The sequence below is a fragment of the Abramis brama genome (genome assembly GCF_963993115.1).
Source record: "Abramis brama genome assembly, chromosome: 2".
Taxonomy (NCBI): Eukaryota; Metazoa; Chordata; class Actinopteri; order Cypriniformes; family Leuciscidae; genus Abramis; species Abramis brama.
In genome coordinates this window covers 59,912,150-59,937,852 of record NC_139964.1, presented here as the reverse complement: position 1 = coordinate 59,937,852, position 25,703 = coordinate 59,912,150, and the positions used below count along the sequence as shown (strand labels likewise).

Sequence of the window (25,703 nt, the reverse complement as noted above, 5' to 3'; positions counted from 1 at the left end):
GAGATAAAAGTTCTGCTATGTACTGTAATTGCACACTAGAACAGTGCAGTTCAATTTTGAAAGTTTCAGTCATAATATAACTACCGGTGTTTTGATGAGCTGCACATTAGAAGAAACAGCCTTTTGTTCAGTTGTCCTTTTGCTTTAACCATTCATCAGGATCACTTTTAATTATATATCATGTTAATGTCTCTCCTTTTAGCCTCCGCTGGAAGCTTTTTTTAAATTGTTATCACTTTGTTCATTTTCCGTATAAGAGAGCAGGATAGACATTACACTAAACTCTCAACACAATCACCTTTAAAACGAGCTGCAATTAAAAAGTTCTGTATGTGGCCCTCATCTTCATTAGTACACTAACAATTAACATGTCATGAACTTTATGAGGCTGCATGGACCATGTTGAGAAATGATAACCTATCGGGAAGGGACTAGTTTTTCCTTATGAGGTTAATATTAAATTTTAATGAGATTAAAATCAGTGTTTTTTTGTTGTATGTCATATAACTTTGGTATAAATTATGAAACATTTTCTCCTGATTTTGTCTAAATCTAAGAAATCATCTTTTGTTTGGATAGGGATATTAATGATAGGACACGATCAATGATAGTTTTACATAAGTTTGACATCCACAAAGTGCCCAAATACATTTTGTCTTCTTTCTGAACATCATATTTATTACTCTATTGTCCTATATTTCTAAATAATAAATGCCACTGGTCTGATAGTTTATGTAATGCAAAGACATTCAAACATAAATTGTGGCTTAAGTGTCCAAACACTTTCTGGGGCAACTTTTTATCCTATGCTTGCGATAATCAATCATTTTGCCTTAAGCTAGTATGCAAAAGAAAAATATGGATACACAATCTTCTTAATGAGAACACATTAAACACTCTTAGGTTTTGAAAATGTGGGCCTAACATACAAATAAATATTATATACTTTGGGAGTATGTTATGAACCACTAAATGTGTCAGGCAAAAAAGAAATTCGTTTCTAGTGTCCGCTATTAAATCCAATCCCTGTTAATAATTGACCAATGATTATATTAAAAGCAATTTTACTCTATAAAAGAGTTTGAGGTGCTGTGATTGCATATAAACAAAAAAAAAAGCTGTTTTTACCCTTGAAAGAACTTGTTCTTGCATTACTAATGACAAAAAAGCCACTGAAAATTGATTTACCCACTCATTTTGAACTAGATTTGAGCAAGCACAAATCCTGTAATCATACATTTTAGGTGGGAGAAAAATGAGGTCATAAAATGAAGGAGGAACAGTGAATAGCAAATAGAGACAGAAAAAGTGCAGCGGCCAATTTAAAAGCAGACCTCAGGGTGTTTGTTTACTCATGGGTCTGAGTCCTAATTAGACTCTTGCCTCCTTCTGAACGCATTCAAACTGATAGCCAAAGAGAGAGAGATTGGGAGAGAGACACAAAGAGAGCATGAAGCAAATAAATGAGTCCCGAAGAAATACGGATCGTCAGCACACACCACTCGAGTCCAATTAAACATTTAGCCCTGGCTATATATATATGGCTACAATGATTTAGACATTTTATATATATATATATATATATATATATATATATAAGAAAAAAATGTCTAAATCATTGTCAACACAGGATGAGGAATTAGAAAGAATCTTTTTTACAATCCTTGTTGTCACATCCGACGGTACAGGTAGAAATGCATTCACTCAAGAATCAATCTTGTCAACTGGTCAAGCCAAATGCAATTGCAGACATATTAACTTGTCAAAATTACAGTTTTTCTTTTTTTGTTTATTTGCAAAGTATTTAAATTTAGATAAGGACCAAATGTAAACTCACATCTGGTCATATACATTTGGTTGCTGGTCAACACTACCCCAATCATCCAACCAGAAGAATAACTTTATTTAAACCCATGATTTTCAAGTACTCAACGCCCATTTAAAACTGTAAACCGTTTACTTTGAACAGCCTCAGTAAAATAAATACACACTTTTTGTGCTGTAGTTGCACCCATCTTGTTCTAATGTTTTTTTACTCTAAATTCTAGTAAGGAAGCGCACAAATACCAGTCTAACTTTGTGAGCTGCTGCTTACACACACATTTGAGACACATTCTTCATCCAACAGAATAACATAAAATCATTTTTCATTATTTTGAGACCCCTGAGATTTCATCGGAAACCTGAGGCAGGGCTGAAGAATCTGGATACAGTTAAAAGGGAAGTTTCCTTACCCTACTATTGAAATGCTTGTGTGAAAAATTATTTACCCAGTATTTCCTGTGAAGGTGGGATGATGAGGGTAGTGTCGTCTGTTGTCATGCCACCACTCGCCTCAATTTTCCGGAGTCGTTCTCTCAAGCGCTGACACTCCACCCTCAGCTGTTCCACATCTTCAGCGCGCTGCTGCTTTGCAATGCTGGTGGGGTTCATTTGCAAGTGGACCACCTTTGTCTTCACAGGGTCATAGTCTCCCTAATGCATGGAAAACATGTTAAAAGAGTCTATAAGTTAAAAGTTTATTAAACTTTTAAACAAACTGAGTTTTGATTTCATTCTTCCAAAGAAAAAAAAGTGCAGACAATAAGCCTCAACAACGTAAAGCTAATTACCATTCCTTTGAATACTTTTGGCATGTAAAACCATTGTAATTGTTGACTAAAGTAGACTCTGATCAAAGAAATTAACATTAAAATAAAAATGAAAAGTAAATAAATAAAAGAAAACTTAAAAGACACAATGAAATAAAAAGTCTGGAAACATAACATGCTGTTTTCCAAAATCCTTAAATCACATCCAATCTGAACATCAGTGCCTTTGAATTGCATTTTGCTTTCATAAGTATCCAAATTCTTCAGTCAAATCAAAATTATACACTCATTAGCACTTTAGGACAAAAAGGTATCTGAGAATTTTTTTTTTTACCTGAAAAGAAATACGTTTGTTAAGTGAGAGACGTCACTAAGGTCGGTTCAATAGCTCATTTGATTTGTTGAGCCAATACATACAATGTTGAGGTTCATGAATGAAAACCAGTTAACATGAAGGGTTAAAATCAAGTCCAATTTTGTCTGAAGACTCTCACCCCGTAAAAAATAAATTTATCCGAATTACCCTCCAAACAAAAGGACCAAAGAAGTGATAGTTCATCCCTGTCTGAAACGAAAGGCTTTATCTTCTGGAACGATTCTTCATTTGGGTTTAAAACGTCAGGGGTTTAAAAGCCATTACTGAGCCTTCTGGTGAATTAAAGGCCCCATCAAAGAATAATGCCTCGATCTGAACATCTCATTACTGAGCAAATTACATCATCCTGAGCTGAAGACAGAAAGGCAGAGAAGAGAAATAGAGACTGAGGGGTAAGGAAGAGATGACATAACTGCAGAACAGAAGGGGTTGAAAGAACAGAAACAACTAGAGTTACTAAAAATCAAAGATTAAGCTTTTGTTAAAGTGTTACTTACATATGAAGTTGGGAAGAAAGGGACGAACAAACTCAGAAATACCAAAATAAATGGTACTTCGAAACAAAGTCAATAATAATAATAATAATAATAATATATAGTTTATTTTAATTAGGTTTAATAGCAGTTTGTACAAGACTTGTTTCTGTATGCAATAGCCCTATCCTGTGCTGTAACATGGTAAAAAAAACAATAGCTTTGTAGGACTAAACGTTATTTTGATAATTGGTGAAAAAATAAATTGTTTAATCTGATTCTGTTGCTTAGAACTGAATGAAGAATAATATAGTGATTTTTTTTTACAAAAAAATTTATATACATTTTCTGTCCAAGTGTTCAAGATGAATATAATACAGCTTGAATCACGAATGACGCATGGACAACAATAAAAAGGCAGCAAAGGTTAGCAGTCCTTGGGCCAAAAATAAACCATCTTAAAACCGACAAGTGTGTGGAGTGGGTTGATATTATTAACTGTACGTGTGAAGTCGCTTATTCTTACTGTGACACTTGAAGCGTCAGAGATAATGGATAGAAGGTCTATTAATATTAGAGCCAAAGTCTAAGCACATTAAGAAGACTGAGTGATTGAGAGAGCAGGACGAATGAAGCATCATCGAGTCAGGAAAAGAAAGGATAAATGGATGGGAGGCCCCTGATAAATATAGAAGCATCACAAAGATGACGGAAAAGTGACGTGGCCTTATATCTTCCCATTATGTCACTGGCTATTGTGGCTAATGTTTAAAATTTACCTATAACAGGCTGTTTACCCAATATAGTGTGACAACAGTGCAGTAGAGCCAGGAATTAAGGCATTTGCCAATATAGAAACCGAATTTCATAAAATAAATGAAAAAATAAACTACAGTAGTGGCCAAAAATGATGTCCATAGGTGATATTTGTTTTTAATGACCCAATAAGTTTGATTAATCAAAATATAAGGAAAATGTTTTAAATGTTTTATTTAAATATTTTAAATACAAGGGAAGAACAACACACTAAACTTGGTTAAGGTATTCATCTGGCAAAATTATTTGGCAAAAAAAAAACAAAAAAACTCAACTACAGCTACAGGCTGTAGCTACAAAGCATAGACAAACAATCAGTTATCAATATTTTGTTGGTTATCTCTTGTTTTTGCATGTTCAATATTTCTTTGTATGACAGCCTGAATAAAGGCTTTGTATGAAACAGCCAAAAATAAAACTATTGACTCTAAGCACAATTACACAATATGCTTACAAAATCTTTAAAAAATTGTATTAATATTTGAATAAAGATATCAATTTTCCTATATCACTTTTGGCCACTGCTGTAAGGGTTTTGCAATATTACTTTTTACTTTTATATATTTTGTTCATATATTACATATTTGAAGCTGTTTTGGCACTGATGTCAGGCTTATTTATTTGTAGAATACAAAAAATGAATCTTGTCTTTGTGATTTGTGTTCATCAAGTTTCTTAATACAACACAGTACATGCTATTTTATACTGCAGTGTATATATTAGACATACCTCCTTCCCTAATATAGTATACCAACACACAACCGCATACCTAAACGGCATAAATATTTAAACACTAGGACTTATAGTCTGAGTTTCCACTAAGTGCCTCTACATTATTTATTGACTAACAGAAATAAATAAAAACACCACTGTGCTATTATTAAACTAATAATTTTAAAAGCATATTAAAAGCTAGCAATCCCCGGCATGCCAAGAATAATTTGTCCTACCATAGGGAAAAATCATACGTGTGAAGAACCATCAAAACTCCTTATTGACCCATAAGGACCAGTGTTCATGATTTATTTGAAGTCAACTTATATCTGTATATATATATATATATATATATATATATATATATATATATATATATATATATATATTATTATTATTTTTTTTTTTTTTTCAAAACAAGATTTAAAAATACAAGACATTTTTTCCAACTATAGGTTGATGGAGAAAACTGTGGAGGTTTTTCTGTGATTTGAAGAGGACTTGTATGTATGTGGAGTTTTGCAGGCGAACACAATATGGTCTCAAGTGCCAATTTAGGCTTTGGAGAAGAAACACATATACCTGAGTTACTGTGGAAACCAGAGGCAATGCAAGTGTGGCGGCTGTGCATGAACAAAAACACAACACAGCTAGCCTCAAACTGAGTCTACTGCACAATTATTTTCATTACAGTGTCCTAAAATGGCATATGCCAAGGATAATTTGCCAATTAAAAATTAGACCTGCAATGAAGTCTTATTAAGCCGCGTTTCCACCGAAATTACCCGGAACAATTTGTCCCAGGAACTTTTTTCCCAGGAACTTTTTTTGTCCCACAGACCGGTGGCTTTCTGCATTTACACCGCGGTCTAAAGTACCGGGAAGGTAAACTGCGCGCAACTGCTCCTCCCAGTCTGCGACGGACAGTAATCAGTTTTGAGCGCCACATTTATAATAAGTATGGAGGAGATTCAAACTGTGCTGCAGTTATGTATTGGTTTACTATTTTTTACAGTCTATGGTTTACTAACGAGGTAATTAACAAAACAAAATAGACGAGCACTGATACTAAAGCGTGTTCAGAAAACTCGTATGCGTATAAAATTAGACAACGTATGTTATCAGTTATTGTGAGATGCCTGGGACGAACGCGCAAAAATTTCCTCTTTCGCAAATACGCTTAAAAAAAGCCTGAACCCCATCTATCAATCATAAATAGTGACAGTCTTGTAAATAGTTGTTTGTTACTAACCTCAAAGCGCTATTTCAATCCTGTTATAGTAAATTTATAACATGGTTTGGAGTGCCTTGCAATAGATGACAATGTGTAAACATAATGACCAGTGTTGGGGAAGTTACTTTCAAAAAGTAGTGTTTGCTCGTTACTCGTTACATTTTAAAAAAGTAATCCGTTACTTTACTTAGTTACCCCGTTTGGAAAGTAACTTTTTACGTTACTCGTTACTTTTACGTTACTTTTATGTTGCTTGACTTTGGGCAGAACCCAATATCTGTTCCTAAATATGTAGACATAAAGTTATACAATGGAGGACATAACAGGTAATTATTTTATGCTCTTTATTATAAAAAATAGTATCAATTTCGAAAGAAAAAAAGTCCTTCTCATTGGCGCTGCTGTATGCGGCAACTTTTATTCTCAGCCGGCTCTGCATAATGGGGTAGAGTGCGACACTCCGCGATGAGCAGCGCGCCCGCGTCACTTCTCTCCGCTCCGCTTCCCCTATCCAACAACATCCACTACATCCTACAAGTTACTCATTACACAATCTGACTGGTCAATCATAGCATTCAGAATTTCAAATATTTATGAATAATGATCGCTTAACTGAGAAATCAATCTCATTCATTCTGCTGTAGAGTTCAGTATCTCGTTTTCTACTATGTTTTTACTACTACAGCTGTCAAGATTAACTAATCGTGAAAATTGATGATTATAGCATTATATTTAGATCTACTCCTGTCGCATGAAAGGTTTCAGCGGTGAGCATTGCAGCCAATGACAGACATGTCTGTTGAGCGCATGAATGCAGTGATCTCGTCATTGTAACTTGATTTCTACACTCTCACAAATGTTTTCATCATAACTAACAGTTCGAAAATGATGTAAAGAGAGTGTAGACAGTGTTATTGGTTATAACGGGAGTTTTGGCAAAAGTCCAGAACTCAGTCACTGATGCGCTGTGATTGACAGCTCCAGTGATTGTAAAGGGAGTGTTCTTTGATCGTTTTCTGTATATAATTTAATCACAATTTACATAACTGATTATTTTCATGCTACTAAGAGAAACAATGTGAGGTTGATCGTTTAGCCACTGGCTTGATAAACAGCAATAAATTATTTTGAGACAAATAACTGTACCGTGACAAATGTCTTACTGTACATGAATTATATCACCAATTACTGATCACAGATTAAGCATTAGAATTAACAGTTTCTTACATGTTGTGGCAATACTGTTGTGTCCATATCTTACAGTAAAAGGCTGTTTGCAAAGCTTGCTCCAAAATGCGACTGATTGGACCAAAGAATCCACAGTAAAATGTACAGAACAAACAAATAATGCTCTACTGAGACATTCACAGTTGAAAATAAATAACCATTTTCCTAGCATTAGGATCCTTTGGAAGGCAATGTTATTTTTAGTCCAGTGATCCTGTATCTCTCCTGTCTTCTCATCTCACTAACACACCAGTGGGCGAGGCCAAAGACACAAAGACACAGTTATTTCGGCGCACTATTTCGTCATAATGTGACAAAATTCCAAATGAGTTGTTTTCTGAACTTGGATTAAAAAAAATGTTTTTGGGTTAACAAAACGCTTTGAGTTCTGAAACTTACAGGATGTTTTTACAGCACAATGACCTTTTACATGTCAAAAGAACAAGGAAATTATGATTTCTCAATTCATGACCCCTTTAACAGAGACTAGAGCTGCATGATTGACAAATCATACTGTTATTGTGGATTATTTCCCAATACTGTGATCACGGTTGTTTATAATGATTAGCACTCATATTAAAATATTCTTTGTGTGTAAAGAAACTGAATCCATATAGGCTGCACATTCAAAACCAGAAAATCACAACGGTGTTCCTGAAATACTTCAATAAACAATGACAGTGAACTCCATATATATATAGCCTGCTTAACAGCATGAGGTAAGCAATTGAGGCTGCTCAATTATGGCAAAAGTCATAACCATGATTATTTTGTTCAACATTGTAATCCCAATTATTTAATATGATTAGGAGTGGGCGAAACGACCAAAATCTTAGTAATTATTTTATAAAAAGTCTCAAACAATTATTGAAGAAAAGTAAACAGTCAGTAATAGAATAAAAACAAAGAAGAAAATGACAAACAACATTATTTAAATATGTGAACCTTTTTCGTTCAAGTCTTCAGTATTCAGCTAAAGGTCCACTACATAAATTGAAGTAATCAAATGTGAAAATAATATACTGCTTCAACGTATGAATTAGATATACACAGATTCTTATAAAACTACTAAAAGTTATTCAGTCAAGAGCAGTGAGTTTTCTCTTTTTTCACATTAAGACCGAATGCACAGATCTAATATTTCTTTCCCAACAATTTACGGTCACTTAAAGTGGAAATGAAGCAGCAAGTCAAGTTAACATTATTTTGTAAATCGGTTTCCACTCTAATCAAAAATTATATAACAAACATAACAAATGTAACCATTTAAAAAAAAAAAGAAGATGATTTGCTATTGATTTTGTAGCCAGGGCGCGGTCATCTTGCAGTACAACAACCTGTGACAGATTATTATAGTTTTGATAATGTTCTTTTATCTTTCTGCTTAGTTGCTGTAACCTATAATAGTAATAGATAAACCCGGGCTGATAAAAAAAACAAAAATAATTCAAGACTTCAGCAGTCAGTGTTTGTTAGAAGGTCAGTAACTTTACTGCACAAAAGGATCCAAAATGATGATGGCAAGGAAGATGCCGGTATTAGGGATAACGTTTGGAAATTATCCAACATATGGAGTCCTGATTATTAAACATGGAGTCACGGTAAGAAATATTTATTTTGTGGTTTGCATCAGCTTTGATCTTTGTATGTTGTGGAGTAACAAATGGGTGTTTATAATGGCTGTGGTTCATTTTAATTTCTGACAGTCATTTTGACAACATATTGTACAGCCAGTATAACTGGGAATCTTGAGGCAGTGGGACTTGTGTTTGTGTATTGGGAAGCGAAGCAGTATTGTTCTCTGTTTCAGCAGCAGTTTATGAAAATGGACCCTTTTGTCCTTTGCTTTAACAAGGTAAAACTCATTTGCATCCAGGAGCAATGCAATAGTGGCTTCCCACTTGTCTTCTGATGCCCTGTGGCTTTCCAGTTTCCATATTTCACCGTCTCTGTCTTTATCTTGTCCTCCACAGATTTTTTAAAATATTTTTTTAATATGTTCCTTCCTAAAATGTTCACTTACAATGTTTATAAAGTTTTTTTTGCACAAAAAAAAACAAAAAACAAATATACTGTGTATATATATGTTTTTATATATGTGTGTGTGAAAAAACCCTGGTTATTTTCAACACTCATTCTGACCCTCTGTCTGAAATGATCTGTTTTTAAGTGACAGCTCCTTTAAGGCTTGTCAGTAAAAGGCCACTGTTATGATTTGCTAACTTCACTGCATAGGAAAAAGTATCAAAACCCCTTTGTGATTGCACACGAGTAAGTGTTTTGAAAACATAATCCATTTAAAACGTTAATTTACAGACAAAGCATTATAAAATTGTTTACTTACGATGCAGCTGCTGTCAGATCCAATACAGTTGGCTGCTTCATCTTTCAACAAAAGTTTTTTTGGAAACTCTCCATTACATTATGCCTTGATTATAAAAAGTATCAGACATTAAGCGACTGAGCGCCATTGGGCGGGGGCCTATGGTGTGATGATGTATAACTATTCGGCAATGTCTTGCTCTAGAGGCAGTCATATGCAAATGTGTTTGCCTGTGTGATGAAACAAATCCAACAATATCCAAAACAAACCATTTTTGGACCTTGGTAAAATAAATGCTTTGTTTATAATGAGAAGGACATTTTGAAACTTGCAGGATATTTTAATGGTGCAAAGACCTCTTATATGTCAATATATATTATATGTCTGTATGTGATTTCTCATGTCCTGACCCCTTCAAGACATAACTGAGTGTTTACGTTAAAAACTGGACAAGGCCGGCATTTTGACATATTTTTTTGCATTTAAGTGACCACAATGCCCAAAGCATACCTTGCTTGTTCTGCTCTGCATCAGAGCACACAAACAACTTAATGCGCTATTAATAACTCTTTTAATATCAAGCATGTCCCACAGTAGACTGCATATGACGACAGTCATGTTACATGATTTGACTACTTTTGAAATGAAAATGAAAGTATCACCTGGAGGTTATGCCTTTCTAGTCTCATCTCCAGAATGTTGTTTTGCTCTTCCAGCCGCTGGCGTTCTGCCTCCAATTCCTCAATCTTCTCCCTGAAAAACATAATAAATTCTTCCATCAACATTTTAAATCACAAAAATAAACCATAAACATCTATTTTTCAGTCAAGCATGGTGGAACACAACCATAATAACAATTATGTGTTCAACTCAAGTTCTGGAGGTTGATTGCAGAGTAAAACATTATATAAATAAGTGGGGGTCCAAAATCTGAGGGAACATAAAAATCTGGGATTTAAAAGTGAATTATGTAATAGTAAACAAATAGTGTTTGGTGTAAAATTAAACATTTTCTATGTTAATAATCAAATACATTTGTGACAATCAAAAGCAAAAGGACACACCAAATACTAAGAGATTCTGAAATAATGTTAATATTTCTATTCACATTATATAGTGGTCCCAGACAATTAGTGGAAACTTGTTGAACCGTTATATCCTGTATAATTTCTCAGAAAGTAATTTGGTAATTTTAAAAGCTCTGGACAACATTCAAGTTGGTTTAGTTTTGGTTTTGAAGATTACTATGTGGGTCTTGGACTTGTATTCAATACAACAAATATTCAATTAAGGTGTAAACAGCTTAGTGAAATGGTTCCAGTTCCATGAAATTCTATAGAGAATAATTACAGGATCAAAAAAGAATGAGGAAGAAGGAGGAAGTAGGCACCGAATGAAAGCGTACTTTTCAAGCAAGGCCACAAAAGCTAATGTAGTATAATCAAATTTGCATAGCAATTAGGCAATGCAACAGGCCATTAAAAAAAACCCACAGACTTCAGTTTCACTCAGTCTAAAGCCCTGTTCTCAATGCCAGCGACTTAAAGTGACAAAGTGGCATGAACATTTCAATGAGCGCTGGCGATTTTCAGTGACATGCGTTGCAGCGACTGGTGGAAACAGGCTTCCATAGATAGAATAAAAAACTAAATTTATAACAATTGTATACAATCACAATTGCCTATATATATATATATATATATATATATATATATATATATATATATATATATATATGACTTTATATCCTAAAGTGTGGTTTTGTAAGCTCAAACAGGCTTCCAGAATGATCAGATTAAACATAATACAAGTTTTAACAGACGAAACACAGTATGAAGGTTGATTTATAACATCTCTTGTTACCTGAGAGAGCAGATTTCCTCTGCTGTTGCTAAGGTGGTTTTCTCGGCATTAGACATCTGCTGCTCTTTTAGAGCCTCAAGTTCAGAGATCACCTGAGCAAGTGATAAAAACATAATGAAAGACAAAAAGATCAGCACTATGTCAAAAACTACAACTGACAGTAAAGCCGAGTAAATGAAACACCTGCAGCCTTGTAGCAATGTAATTCTTGTCTAATATCTTGACTTGACTTGTGTGTTTTTTTCAATTCTTGCATGCATTATAGCGCAAATTTTAATCCATTTATGATCGAAGCGGTAGCTGACATAATCGTATAAATGCTAAAAGGAAGTTCCCATGGTGATGGATGTGACTTACCATCTGAGCTTGTAATTTGAAGGTGCCTGCTTCCTCCTGGGCTTTAAACAGTTGAGTCTATAAGAGTGAAACAGATTATTCCCATAAAAACAAGTCCTTGATTACAAAGTCATGAGTGCTATCAGTGTCAGGAAAGCTGTCTGGAGGCCAGTCTCCATGAGCAGAGGTCTAGAATTTTTATAACACCAGCACAAGTTTTTTAACAGTCTAACTTGAGCTTAATAGAACCACACATTTTATAACAAAATCTAATTCATCCAATAATTCTCCTTCCTTATAAAAAGTTGGATATTACCTCAAATTGTAATAACCTGTTAGTCTCTGCTTCTGAATGACTTTTCTGCTGATGTAACCAGGGCCTGATTTTCGGCAAGGGATTGCAGGTATTGTGCATAATTTTACAAATTCCTACATGTTTCGATTATAAAGCGGGATATTCGCCCAAACATTTAAGCAATATAGTATGCAGTTTGAATGAGTAAATTAATCCGAACTGTTTATCAGAGCAAATCAGTCATTTGAAAACTCTCTGTAAAATATAATTTACCAAACAATATTAGTGATTCAGCAGTACAGCATCTTCTCTCTCTTAAAATGCACAAATGGCTTCACATAAATAAATCAAGGTATGATTTCCACATTGTTTTGCAATAAATGAACATGTTTATGTGCCCTACTAATATGTCAACACATTAACACATGAGATTAAATAAATTATTCATAATTCAAAGTTAAACCCAGACAGGAAATAAAAAACAAAACAATACTTCAGAATCATTAGCATTCTTAATATGAAGGAATTGTAATTAGCATTAACCTCAACAAATGGGCGAATGTTTTCGAAGTAAAATCATGAGTGAGTGGGTGAAGTAAGAGAGAGAGACTGTAATTCATAGAAATACAAACACCAGGGCAGCAGCAACAGAAACATGCAAGGTTCCATTCAGAAAAAAGTGAAAAGGTTTTTAATTACTGAATTGGAGATATTTGAGTGTTCAATGTTTGCATACCAAACGCACTGAAACAGTTTGAGAAACACTAAATCTATTTTTTAATCAGACGAGTAAAGAGTGCGGTTGCCTAAATTAATGCTATGAGAATCATCCACACAAATTGCTGAAACAAATAAGTAACTGAATCAGTTACTTCTCAAATAGTTGCAATTAAATATTTGAATTGATTGACAGCCCTAATAACAATATACAGCAATATATACAATCCATATATTATAGTAAAACAGTTTAAAGCATGTAAAATGCTGCAGGGATGCAAACTAATCGAGACAGGGATAGCTGCAGGTTAAAGTAATGGGCATGCCAAAAGGTGAAATGCTACAACAGAAACTAACTCATAACTCTACCCCTAACAGGGCAGCTTTGAAGACCAATTGTAAAGACCTTTCGTCACACCCATAACTGCAACCTGCAGATTACCCACACTTGAACAAGTCACTGAATCAGTGTTGAACATATTCATTCAAAAGAACTGATTCAGTGTGCATTATGGGTAATGTAGTTCTCACCTCCATGTCAGTGTTGTGAGTCTGGACTTTCTGCAGCATGTCCTCTGCCTCCTTGACCCGGAGCATGAGCTGAGGGGAGTATTCACTTGTGGCCAGCTCGCTGTCGTACGACTCTAATATGGCCCTCATTCCATCGCGCTCCTGACCCACATACAAAAGCACAAGTTTCAATTCCAGACCTCAATTCAGGCCAAGCTAGGTCAGTACAATACAAAGACATCATGCATATAGTTATCTGTGTGGAAGTTGAACTATCTGAGATGCTTGCAGAAGCATAAGCGGATGACGCTGATTTTTATTGTAGGGTGATTAAGTACAAAAAAACAATTTCCAAATGGAAGAATCTGCTCAATGTCTTAATGTAAATTTAATTACTACAGCTTGATTGTGTTTCACTTATTACTGAACTTATTTCACATGCTTTAACGGTCAACCTAATCAATGTAATACAATTTAATTGGCAGGCATCAGTTGCAATGCCATTGTATTGCTCTAAATACAAGAGGAGAGATGCAAGAAATATTAGAGGAGAATTAATGGGGTGAACGAGCTCCCTTCTGAGTCGGAGTCATCTGTGTAAATATCTCATTTTAGAGTCGATTAAACCGAAATTAAATCTAGTCTAGTCTCTAAAGCCGAAAACAGCAGGATCAATAAAACATTGTGATCCATTATCCGGAGTGTCAAATGAGAATACTAAAACGGCAACAGACACATGCACATCTACGCACCCAAACTAGAAAGGTTGTGAAAGTTAATGTTGAATAGAACCTTTACTAACAGACCTTTAACATCCGTTTAAATGGAAAGTTAATGATGCATTTGTGGAGTTTTAGTTAAGTTCATCTGACGTAACAATCAATGCGACTGATGTCAAATCATCCATGCAGGTTCAGCTGTGAATTTCACAAAAAGGTCACATTTCTTCCGAAATATTTAAGAAAATATATAAAATACAAAATATTTATATGCCATGAAAATTTCACACACAGTTTGAGTTTATTATTTCCAAATGGTAATTATCATTAATGTAATATTTTTAAATGTACAGTATGATAATAGAAAGTAAACTGGAATGAAATATTTTTTTAACCATTTAAATCATGATACAGTATGGTGGTATGTTGAAATGCTTTGTTTATAATGTACTTTACAATATAAAGGGTTTTGTTGCATTATAGCAATACAGTAACTATGCTTAATGGTCAAGAAAATTAAGATTTATTTTTGTTTATCTTTAAAGCACAATATAATTATTTTTCCACTATCAATTTTGTAATCAAATAACACGGACATGTTTATGTGAGATTCATCCAGGTGTTAATCATATACCTCAATTGTTGTTAACCCTGGCTATCAAAAACTAACATAAGTTATGACATTTTTAAAAACAGACAATTGAAAACTTATGTCAGTTTCATTTGTAACTCTGTACTACTTTTTAAAGGTCAAAGAGGTATCCGTATTATTATAAGTCATGAAAACAGTTCAGATCTTTCTTTTAATACAAGTTATACCACCTAAGGGGTGTCAACACACCGACACATATCAGTATATTCTCACACACACACACACACGTCTTCAAAAACTATTTTTCTGCTTCTATTGTAATGAAATTCACCCGTGCTTTTATCTTAAACTCACCTCATTCGTCCCACAGATAGCAAACTCTCATTTAGGACTCTATTATTTTGGCACAGACCTGTGCCGAAGAGAGAATCTATGTGGGTGAGTGAGTGAGGAAACCAATCTGTGCCGCACTGCAGTTTTTTTCCACCCCTATTGATCTTCATTTAATGGAGAACGTGGGTCAATGCTACAATAAAACCTTTTTATCTTGGCTTTTAATCATAGCTAGAAAACTGTTAATCTTCTGAAGACAGCTGATGCATTTTTCCCGGTTCTGCAGCAGGCGAAGCGCTAAAGTTGTCAATAATGGCTAGTGACAAACAGCCTCCAAATTTCAACTTGTCAATTCTATTTGTTTTCTGGAACTGTGTGTAAACAGGCTTTATCATCATATACCATGCTACTCAAAAGTTTGGACACTACAGAACTTTTTCTAGATCTTAAAAACCTCTTTATCTAATGTTTAAATGCGGTTATGCTTAATTAGATTTGTAGACAGAAAAATTGTGCATTTGTATTATTGCCCGGACAATTTTACTGGACAAACTGATTTGATGCATCCACATTTTCCTGAGCACAGTCTACCATCAATGTAATTAACAACTGAACAACAGAGTAATATGAGAGCATGCTTGCTTATATTAACTCTTAATTACTTGTTCTGACAGCTCTAATTGTCCATGTGTGTTTAGATCAGTTTGGTGAGGATGCTCTGAATGTCTCCAGTTGACATCATTACACCCAAACATTGACTTCATTAAAACAAATACCACCTATTTAGGAAATATGATTCGAGTGTATTGAAGCCTTTGTTAATTACCAATTAACCAAGATGTTGACAAGCAAAGAACAAGAGTATTATTAATATGCACAATAAGGTGGTGCTCCAGCAATTTATCTAAATCTCATCCAAGCCTTTGGAAAGACTTCAGGTCAGGAAGTAGGACACGTTCTAGATTTCTACAGAAGTTACAGCCACTCATACTGTCTTTAAGAACGAGGTTGAGACAAAGATAATGGGTCATATCAGACTTTTTAATGACTATTTTCCCTACCTTATTCACTCACCCTCATATACTTTCAGACCCAAAAGATCTTCGAAACACAAACGGATTTATTTATATGATCACTCTAAATGATGAACAGATGATTTTCACATATAACCCATGATCAAAGTACATACATAAAACTTTAAATATGCTAAACGGAAGCTTAAACATGCTTGCTTGATGTCTGAGAATAAACCTCATTAGTTTACAAACCACTACTTGATTCATATGGATTTATTTTACAATGTCCTCATGAACTTTTTCCAAGCGTCAAAGGTTTTTCTTCACTTTCAATTGAGGGACAGAATTTAAATTTTCAGGTGTCCGCCACCCCTTGTACTTTTGTGTTGTCCGTAGATAGATTAGATTAGTTAGGGCGTCCAAACGCCAAAGAATTTGGTTTATTATATATATTTTTCTTTTGGTATGCAGAGTGGACTTGGGGATTAGAATTAAGGGAATTATTTTGTTTTGATTTATTCTTTAATTTGGTGCCACTCAGGTTCCCTTTCCCTGTGTTATTTATTTATTTATTTTGCTTATCAAATCTAGTGGCTTCGGCTTTTCTTAAGTAAAACTAACATTTTTTTGGCCCTTATACTGTAATGTGCTAATTTGCTATATTATATTACCACAGCAGAACTGAAAATGAATGTGCTACTTAAAGGGACACTCCACTTTAAAATGAAAATTCTGTCATCATATACTCACCCTCATTTTGTTTCAAACCTGTATGAATTTCTTTCTTCTGCTGAACAGAAAGGAAGATATTTAGAAGAATATCAGTAACCAGACAGTTTCTGGTCTCATTGACTTCCATAGTATATTTTTTTCCTACTATGGAAGTCAATGAGACCAGAAACTGTCTGGTTACTGACATTCTTCTAAATATCTTCCTTTCTGTTCAGCAGAAGAAAGAAATTCATACAGGTTTGAAACAACATGAGGGTGAGTATATGATGACAGAATTTTCATTTTAAAGTGGAGTATCCCTTTAATGAAATTTGGTAAATGTAATACTACTTTCTTAGTTGTTGATATATTGAGCACACTTACATTACAAAACATTTTAAACACAGGCAAAAAGTAGTACCCATCTAATTTTTCTAGAGAAAGATATAGTCATTTTGCAGTGGGGATGAAGTTTTTGTCTATGAAACTTATAGTACTGTATGTTTACAAAGTAAGAACCCTTTTGTTTTGACAAGATAGCTGAAAATGTTTATTTATATGCTTTTCACCTTGGTGAGCAGTAGGACTCTCTTCTGCAGGCGACGGACCAGCGAATCCTGGTTCTCTCGTTTCTTCTGTTCTTCTTGAGCTTTGGCGCGTAGTTGAGCGATCTCGGGCAGGAGCTCAGTGCGGGCCTTCTCCACAGAGCGAACGCTGAAAGCCAGAATAACATTAGGATGGAGCAGCTCTGGAGAGAACAAAAGGAACTGCATCCTCTATATACTGGGACGTAATTTCCTTATGAAAGCTGCCTGCTTAGTGTTCACAGCTGAATATACACTCTTTGTTGCTAGGCCATTCTGGGATGTTTAGAAGACAGTGAGCCATCAACATGTGTGTGTGTGTGTGTGCGTGTATGTGTGTGTGTGTATACACCTAGCCGTGGATTATACCACTTATGCCATGGTTACTTGCAACATTGAAAATTTAAAGGGTTAGTTCACCCAAAAATGAAAATTCTGTCAGTAATTACTCACCCTCATGTTGTTCCAACCCCATAAGACTTTCGTTCATCTTCGGAACACAAAGTAAGATATTTTTGATGAAATCTGAGAGCTGGCTCACTTCTTCATAGGCTTTAATTGTTTAATTGGCCAGCATCACAGGCATCACACACGACCAGCGTCGGCCAATAGTAAGCCAACGTTCTGACGTACAACCCAGAAGCACTGCGCTGTTACACTACATGAACTCACTCAGAGGCCCACACAGAAGAAAATGAATAGTTGAATAAAGTAGTTATTTTTGTTTGTTTGTTTTTTTTTCCACTGTAGTCACTTGGACTATTTTAACAATGTCTTTATTAACTTTTCTAGGCTGGCAGATATTGATTATAAGCCTATGGAGGGGTGAGCCAGCTCTCAGATTTCATCAAAAATATCTTAATTTGTGTTCTGAAGATGAATGAAAGTCTTACGGGGTTGGAACAACATGAGGGTGAGTAATTACTGACAGAATTTTCATTTTTGGGTGAACTAACCCTTTAAAGCTGTTATTGATGTTTGCAGGGCAAAAATTACGCTTATTTACGTCAGCTATGACTCATCAGATATAGCATTCTGCACGTTTTAAACCAGATACGAGAGATAAGTAATGCATTAAGATCAGTGTGAGTTACATAAACATAATCAGATTACTTTTTTCAAGTAACTAGTAAAGTAACATTGCTTTACTTAACACCGAGTTACTTTTTCAAGTAAGCAATGCAAGTTTCATTGAAAAAAAATTACTCAAGATGTATACATATCATATTTGGGTTTCATTTTTTGTATTGCTTAAGTAAGAGTGTTGAACTTCTCCTGTGTCCTATTCTTCTGCAATCCAGAATGGCAGCACTGCTGAAAGGTTTGTTTGAGCTCCACCCTCTACTGAATTTGCATTTCCTTCAGCCTGAGGCTTAAACATTTCACTTCTGGTGTGAAATGTCCCTTAGATTTGCCAAAATATAGAACTTTTTGTCATTAAAAAACAAACAAGCAAGCCCAGCCCATTTTTTTTTTTAGATGTGGTTCGCTTTTACACTGCCCTTTTTGCAAGTGAACCAAACTTTGTAAACAAAACCACACGTGTGCTAAGGTCATCCATTCATTGGACAGAAATTCAAACCGTACCATAGTTAGTTTGGAACTGGACCGAGACCAGTTCTTCAGGTGGGTCTCGGTACGGTTGTTTGGTCCGCACCCGAGTGCGATTGCTGTATTCATACTTGCCCAAAAGATCCGCACCAAGGGGGGAAACGAACTTGAGTTTGATTCAATCGAACCAAACAACACAGGTGTTAATACACCCCAAATAAAGCAATTAGTTACTTTTTTAGGGAGTAATGCAATATTGTAACTAGGGATGTCCCAAGCCAATCTCAAGGATCGGGGCCGGCTATCCTAAGCCCGATATTTTATTTTACGTCAGATGTCATGCAGGTGTCGAACAGTAGGTGGCGGTATGCACCTTCAAATGGGTTTGCAAACCACCATTAAAAAGAAAGAAGAGCGTGCATGACGTGCAAAAACTAATGTATCAGATTGGGACTCTTGACTCGGAGGCACAACAAATCTCGATTGGGACATGCCTAATTGTATTACATTATGTCTGTACACAAAGAATCCAAATCCATATTTCGCTTCTACAGCTCTGTGTTCAGCGAGTTGAGGACAGCTAGCAAGATCGTTCACATTATCTGCCAGTTACCAAAATATGAGCAAGGTTGGTATTTTACACTTTACACATTTTTGATATCACAATTTTTTCAGTACCAGTATTTTGCCCAATCTTTGTGTGAGGTCACTGCTGAAACAAGAATGGACATCAAAACAGTAAGCAGAAAGGCAGCACGTATTTACATGAGAGGAAGCTGTTTGTTTGTGTGTGCATGTGTCTTCTGCCGATAAAGGAAGGATGTGTGATACAGATAGACTCTGACTGGGAGAGCACTTTTCCACTTGACCTTGCAGAGTGAGAGAAATTACCCACAGCAAGAGTTCAATTCCATGAAATTTGCTGCAAAAGTGTTTGTGATACAAAATCTTTGTATCTGCTGGATTAAAGGGAGAGTAAGTGCTAAGACTGTCCAGGTGGATGCAATTGTGCTTTCTGGAGGTAGTTGACAAGGGAGATTTTGTTTATGAGGGCCGGCGTTAGCGAGAGTGAGTCAGCGTGTGTGTGTATGTCCTCATAGCTAAATTGATTAACTCCTCTCATCTCTTCCAGATGCTAACTATCCAGCCCAATTTAAACTGTAATGAAAATCATCATGGCCTGCCGTGGAGGGTCAATAAGACAATAATGCACAATCTAATCACAAAACCATACTCATCTCCTATCAATATGACCTCAGCACATACTGAGGCTTATTATGCAAATTGCCTCTATTCGTTAGTGCATAGGGTAATTGATTTAGTTGGCCCAGTTTCTTACCACAGAAGGAGTAGCTTAATGGAGTGCTTCAACCAAGTGAAAGAACACCAAAACACAAACACATGTATGTAAAGCATCTATAAGCACTTGCATAATACAAAGAGGGTAATTTTATGGTTCATCACATTATTCCATTACATAAATGATTTACACTAGACCAGCCATTGCACTTCTATTTAAATGTTAAAAAATTATCACGAAAACAGTCTCAAAAAGAGAAAGCAATGCCGTGTCATCCTCCATATTGATCAATGTCCGGTGCATATCGTAGCCTATTTGGGAGAAGATTCACCTACCCACATGTTAGGGGTGGAACGGTACACAGAAGTCAAGGTTCGGTACGAGTTCGGTACAATGGAGGGAAAAGCAAAACAAAAATGCAGAAGGCTTGTGCATGTCTCAGGCTGTACCACCAAAGGAAAATAAATTACTTAAGCCTTGAATTTTTTAAATAAGTTTTATTAATAAAGTAAAGGCATAGAACCAGTTTATTTGTAGTGCACTGACAATAGTTTTATATAATTAGTTTATTAATTAAATTAATAAAAAGACAAAAAGACCTTGAGATATGTTTGGTAATTGTACCTGAGTGAATTGAAAATTAATTTGCTACATTTCAGATTAATATATTTGTTTTCCTTAAAATTTTAATTAATAGTATCTTAAACACTTTGCAGTTTGAATGATGTCCTGTATAAACAAAATGACGGAGTATGTTTTTGTTTCCACTGTTCGATCGCGCCCGCGCCTCACGCACACAAATATGTATATATAACAATATATATGTTAGGGGTGCGCCAAAATATCGATATGGCGATATCTCGCGATATTTTCTCCCGCGATCGATTCTCGATGCGCTCATGCCAAGTAGTATCGATCTTAAAAGCCGTTAGGGCGGGCGTACACGGTGCGAGTTCGGACACTCGGGAGGTCGTGAGATCAGTTTAACTGATAATCGCGTCAAAGCAGCTGGTACACGGCACGACTGTCCTGCATGAATTTTATCCCGAGCCGAAAGCAATCACGTGGGCTTTCGCGCTAAACCGTCATGTTGTGAATGGGAGAGAGAGAGAAAAGTGTGTGTGTGTGTGACAGTGACAGTGTATGCACACGCTGTATGGTTGCTGCCACTGAGGTATAGCCCCATCGACGTGGTTGTGTATGATTTGGCAATAGGGGACAGCTGGTGAAAAAACATGTTTAAAAATTATCGGGAGGTCGGGAGGTGCTTGTAACGTGCTCGGCTCGGCTTGTAATTTCTCTCACGCTACGAGCCGCGACCATGCGAGCATCACCGATTCCACTCAATTTCTCCTGAGTGAAAAAAATAATCTGCAGCAAAACAAAAATAGTGTCTGTGACTGTTTTGTTGCAACTGATAAGACACAAGTTGTTTTTGTTATTGTGTTTCATCCAAAAAAATAAATGGAGATTCATTTTCCTAATTAAAAAAAAATCTTTTTATTTCTTAAAACATGATATATTGTGAGTTATTACTGATAATATATCGATTATCGCAGTATCGCCATATCGTGATATTATCGGTATCGTGAACAATGTATCGCGTATCGTATTGTATCGTGAAGTACCCAGTGATTCCCAGCCCTAATATATGTGTCCCTAAAGAACCCGCGTATCTAACAGTACTTCCGCATTACATTAATTAATTTGCACGCGAGTTTTATTTATTTTTATACCGTGTATTCTCTGTGTAAATTTATGCACCGAACCGTGACGGTAGGGAATGCATGATATCACAATAACAGACCTTCATGCAACAAAGTGGCTAATTCAGTAATGGCACAGCAGTCTGTGCAAATGGTTGTAAAAAATAGCAGTATGGGTTTTTATACACACAAGTATAGATTGAGCAGGGCGGCCAGTGTTTGCCAATATGCATGTAATTTAATTTAATGGTAGCAAATAAGGTAGGTTATTTGAAAGCAGAAATGTGCATTAAAGGTGGGGTAAGCGATATTTGAAAAACTGAAAGACTGTAGAAAGAGAGAGTTGGCTGAGAGATATTACAAAAGAGAAAAGCTCATCAGAATATCACTGGAAAATGAAGGGTTATGACCAGGAAAGAGCTTTAGGACCCACGTTAATATTAGAAAAGCTTTCCAGCACAGGAGAGAGCTAAGCGGGAAGGCCTGACAACAGACGCTGAGGTTCCTTGCTTTGATTCCAGTAACACTTGAGTGTCATTGTTTGTCTGGAGCTGCTGTGCTGTTGGCAACTAACAACGAACTCTTGTTTGTATTTACTCTTGTGTATGTCTGTTCATTTTTTGTGCTTCCTTGCCATTTGTTCATCATCTTAGCTTTATTTTTTATGAAGCATTATTTTGTTGCACTTCTGCAATACGATAAATTGACATCCACTCTTGCATTGCTTGTGTAACGGGATTGCTGTGTGAAAGGGGCAAATGTCTTCAAGATCACTAAGGCTGAATCTGAAATAGCCCCCTAAACCCTCAATCACTATTCCCTATGTTAGTCCACTAATACAATACACTTGAAGGAGTGAATGAAAAAGAGTGAGCGAATTCGGACAGCCATTGAGCATACATCAGCTGTACACTGGTTATTGCGGTGCAATGTGGGATAGAATGAGTGCACTCAATTACGTCCACTATGGTTTCGGACACCACTACAAATCGCTGTCCCCTCAAATAATGGCCTATTTGAGGGTATAGGGGGTGATTTTGGATTTAGCCAAAGGCTACTGGCAAGTGAGTTTTTTTCAGGGTTGGAGCTAAATTCTTTTCGAGTAAACGCAGTTTCTCAGGGGAACGCAAACACATTGAAATACACCCCCCATCTCACCCCCCATTCACACCCTTTTGGCACTCCTTAGCTATGCGTGTTATCCAAATGTTTTAACAACAACATAAATGTATGAGATTAATTGTAAGCAATTGACATGGATTTTTTTTTAATCTATCGACAGCCTTTTTTAAACTGCGTCAATCAACTGAAAAAGTGCATTTGTTGCCGATGGTATCGATTAAGAATTACTACTGAGGTACCAGAGCCAATAATTGTTTTGAAGCTAAAATGTTGTAGGACATTGATCTAAGTCTATTTCAGGTACTGTCTGCAATTAAAAAGAACCAAAAATTCACAAAAAAGTATTGTTTTCCACACACTAGACATCCTCCACTCGCCAGATGTAAGTTGCTTTGCAAATAATAGGCCTATATCTGACAGAAAGCAATAAAAAAAGATTGTGTGTGTGTGGGGGGGGGGGGGGGGGGGGTGGGGCAGACAGCCCCAACTTCTTCCATAAACTTAAGGAAGCAATGACAGCAGACTCATTACTTTGCAAAGCTGTTTTAGAAGACATGATAGTTCATAATTAGCCCAATCTCAACACTCAGCTCATTAGTGAGATCTGATATTGTCATAGTTTCGTTTGACTTGACTGCTGAAGTGACGAGCCGCACAGCGCCGACACGCACCAACACCCATCGACCAATTACAGTCTGACAATTAGAGAGAGGGAGAAACCAGAGATAGACAGAAAGAGCATCAAAGGGATTGGCTAATGCTGGCTGGTGAAACTCAAGAAAAGACCCCATTACTGCCTTTGAGAGAGCTGCACAGGATGAAATGAGACCCACATTAGAGGCCTTGTCAAATAATGACATTTTTAATAAAAAAAACAGACATGAACCCACATAGAGATAGGCTGTCCCAATCTATCGCTTGAGGGACAGATCGCATGCTCTGGAGTAGAGCTGTCGCTCACAAGTGAAGGTTCAATAGAGACTGTCCATCTCAATTCTTACTGAAGATGTCAATTTTGCAAACCATGCAGTGACAGCACAGCTCGACTATATATCAATTATTTAATCTAAAATTGCTTCAGCTCATTCCTACAATTAGCTCTATGATATAAAAGAGATCCCTTTGGAAAGGTGTTTAAACGTTACAGACTTGCCTCCTGACCAAAAGTCAATGGTCCACTCCATACCTTTTTGTGCATGTGAATGTGTGTATTTACCTGCTATTGAGTGTGTAGTTCTGCTGTTTCAAGTTCAGTTCTCGCTGTTGAATCTGTATCACCTCCCTGGATAAATCCTCAGGTTTCCTACAACAACAAAAAATTTAAAGTGAAATAAGAGACGGGTATAAAACAAAATAAAATTTTTACTAGCACAATGAAAGATGAACAGGGTACAAAAAGGGCCTGAAAAGTCCAATAAAAGCCCATTTTTCGTTTTCAGCAAAGGCTCACTGAAAGTACATGCTTCACCTTCAGAAAATGCTGACCGTTCACCTAATGAAACTATATTACAATACTAAATGATCAGTTTTATACTTTATAATTATTGTATTCAAGGTTTGCAATTCCAGAAACCCCATTTCCAAAATTGTAGTTATGGTAACAGGGTTTAATGCGAAATTGTAATAAATACCACACATTTGGAAGTTAAAACTAGTGTAATTGTAGCCTGCTTAAAAACCTGTGACGCTCCATCCATGCCAACATTCCAAACTATGCCACAGTATATCCAGTTGGCCTCTTATATCATATTCATGTCATAGTCACTGTGTACAGTATGTAAAATTAACGCTATCTGGTCTTTATTTGAGAAAATATGATGCACAGTGCACACAAACTTACCAGATTACTGAGTGCACTGTTGGTTACAGCATTTTCTTTCTTCTTCTTTTTTTAATGTTTTTAACTATTTCTTTATTTGTGAAAATTACTATTATAGGATTGCAGAATCAATAAGTTTCAAATGTATAAATCTGTTTATTTTACAGATTTATCAAGTCCAAATTATTTTTTGCAGATTGATATTTTCCTATAATTTCTAATTTTGTAAAGTAAAATAATTAAAAATAAATGTATTTACTATCATTAAATTAAATAATGTGATATTTGTTCTGTCCAATATCTGTTATTATTTGGTATCAGCCATAAAAAAAAAAACAACATCATGTTGGTCGATCGCTAATGCTGACTTTAAAACTGGCTACGTTTTATGCAAGGTTAATTATGTTCAACAATACACATCTAATAGTTCTCACATACATCTCTCTTTTTTCTGTACTAATGGTACACCAACGTATACCTTATTCATGGAGAGCATTCTTTAAGACCACAAACTGTAAACTCTGAAAACCCATCCTAAAACTCATTCTCTAAAAGACTCATTAGCAGCTGTTTATGAAACAAAAATTAATTTGTGCATTTACAGTAGAATCTGCTTCCTAATAGACATTTTCTCCAAAGCTGTATTGTCCTTTTGCCTTTTTTCAGCTTTTTGCAAAAATACATTGACTTATCTAACTCCTCAACCTCCCATACTCAAATTGTCCATATTGTTCAGTAGTGTTTTTAATTATGTAAAGTTTCATTTATTTTGATG

At 35.7% G+C, this 25,703-nt stretch overlaps 1 protein-coding gene across 1 annotated transcript in view; it reads right to left on the bottom strand.

The window, feature by feature from the left end:
* mad1l1 (mitotic arrest deficient 1 like 1) overlaps positions 1-25,703 on the bottom strand; it is a 66,661-nt gene that overhangs the window by 28,238 nt on the left and 12,720 nt on the right. The window contains exons 10-16 of the mRNA XM_084090922.1: positions 24,326-24,412; positions 17,416-17,560; positions 13,497-13,637; positions 11,975-12,031; positions 11,618-11,709; positions 10,417-10,507; positions 2,271-2,475 (exon numbers count right to left, since the gene is read on the bottom strand). Coding sequence (XP_083947048.1) covers positions 2,271-2,475; positions 10,417-10,507; positions 11,618-11,709; positions 11,975-12,031; positions 13,497-13,637; positions 17,416-17,560; positions 24,326-24,412 — 818 coding nt within the window. The remainder of the gene's footprint in view (positions 1-2,270; positions 2,476-10,416; positions 10,508-11,617; positions 11,710-11,974; positions 12,032-13,496; positions 13,638-17,415; positions 17,561-24,325; positions 24,413-25,703) is intronic.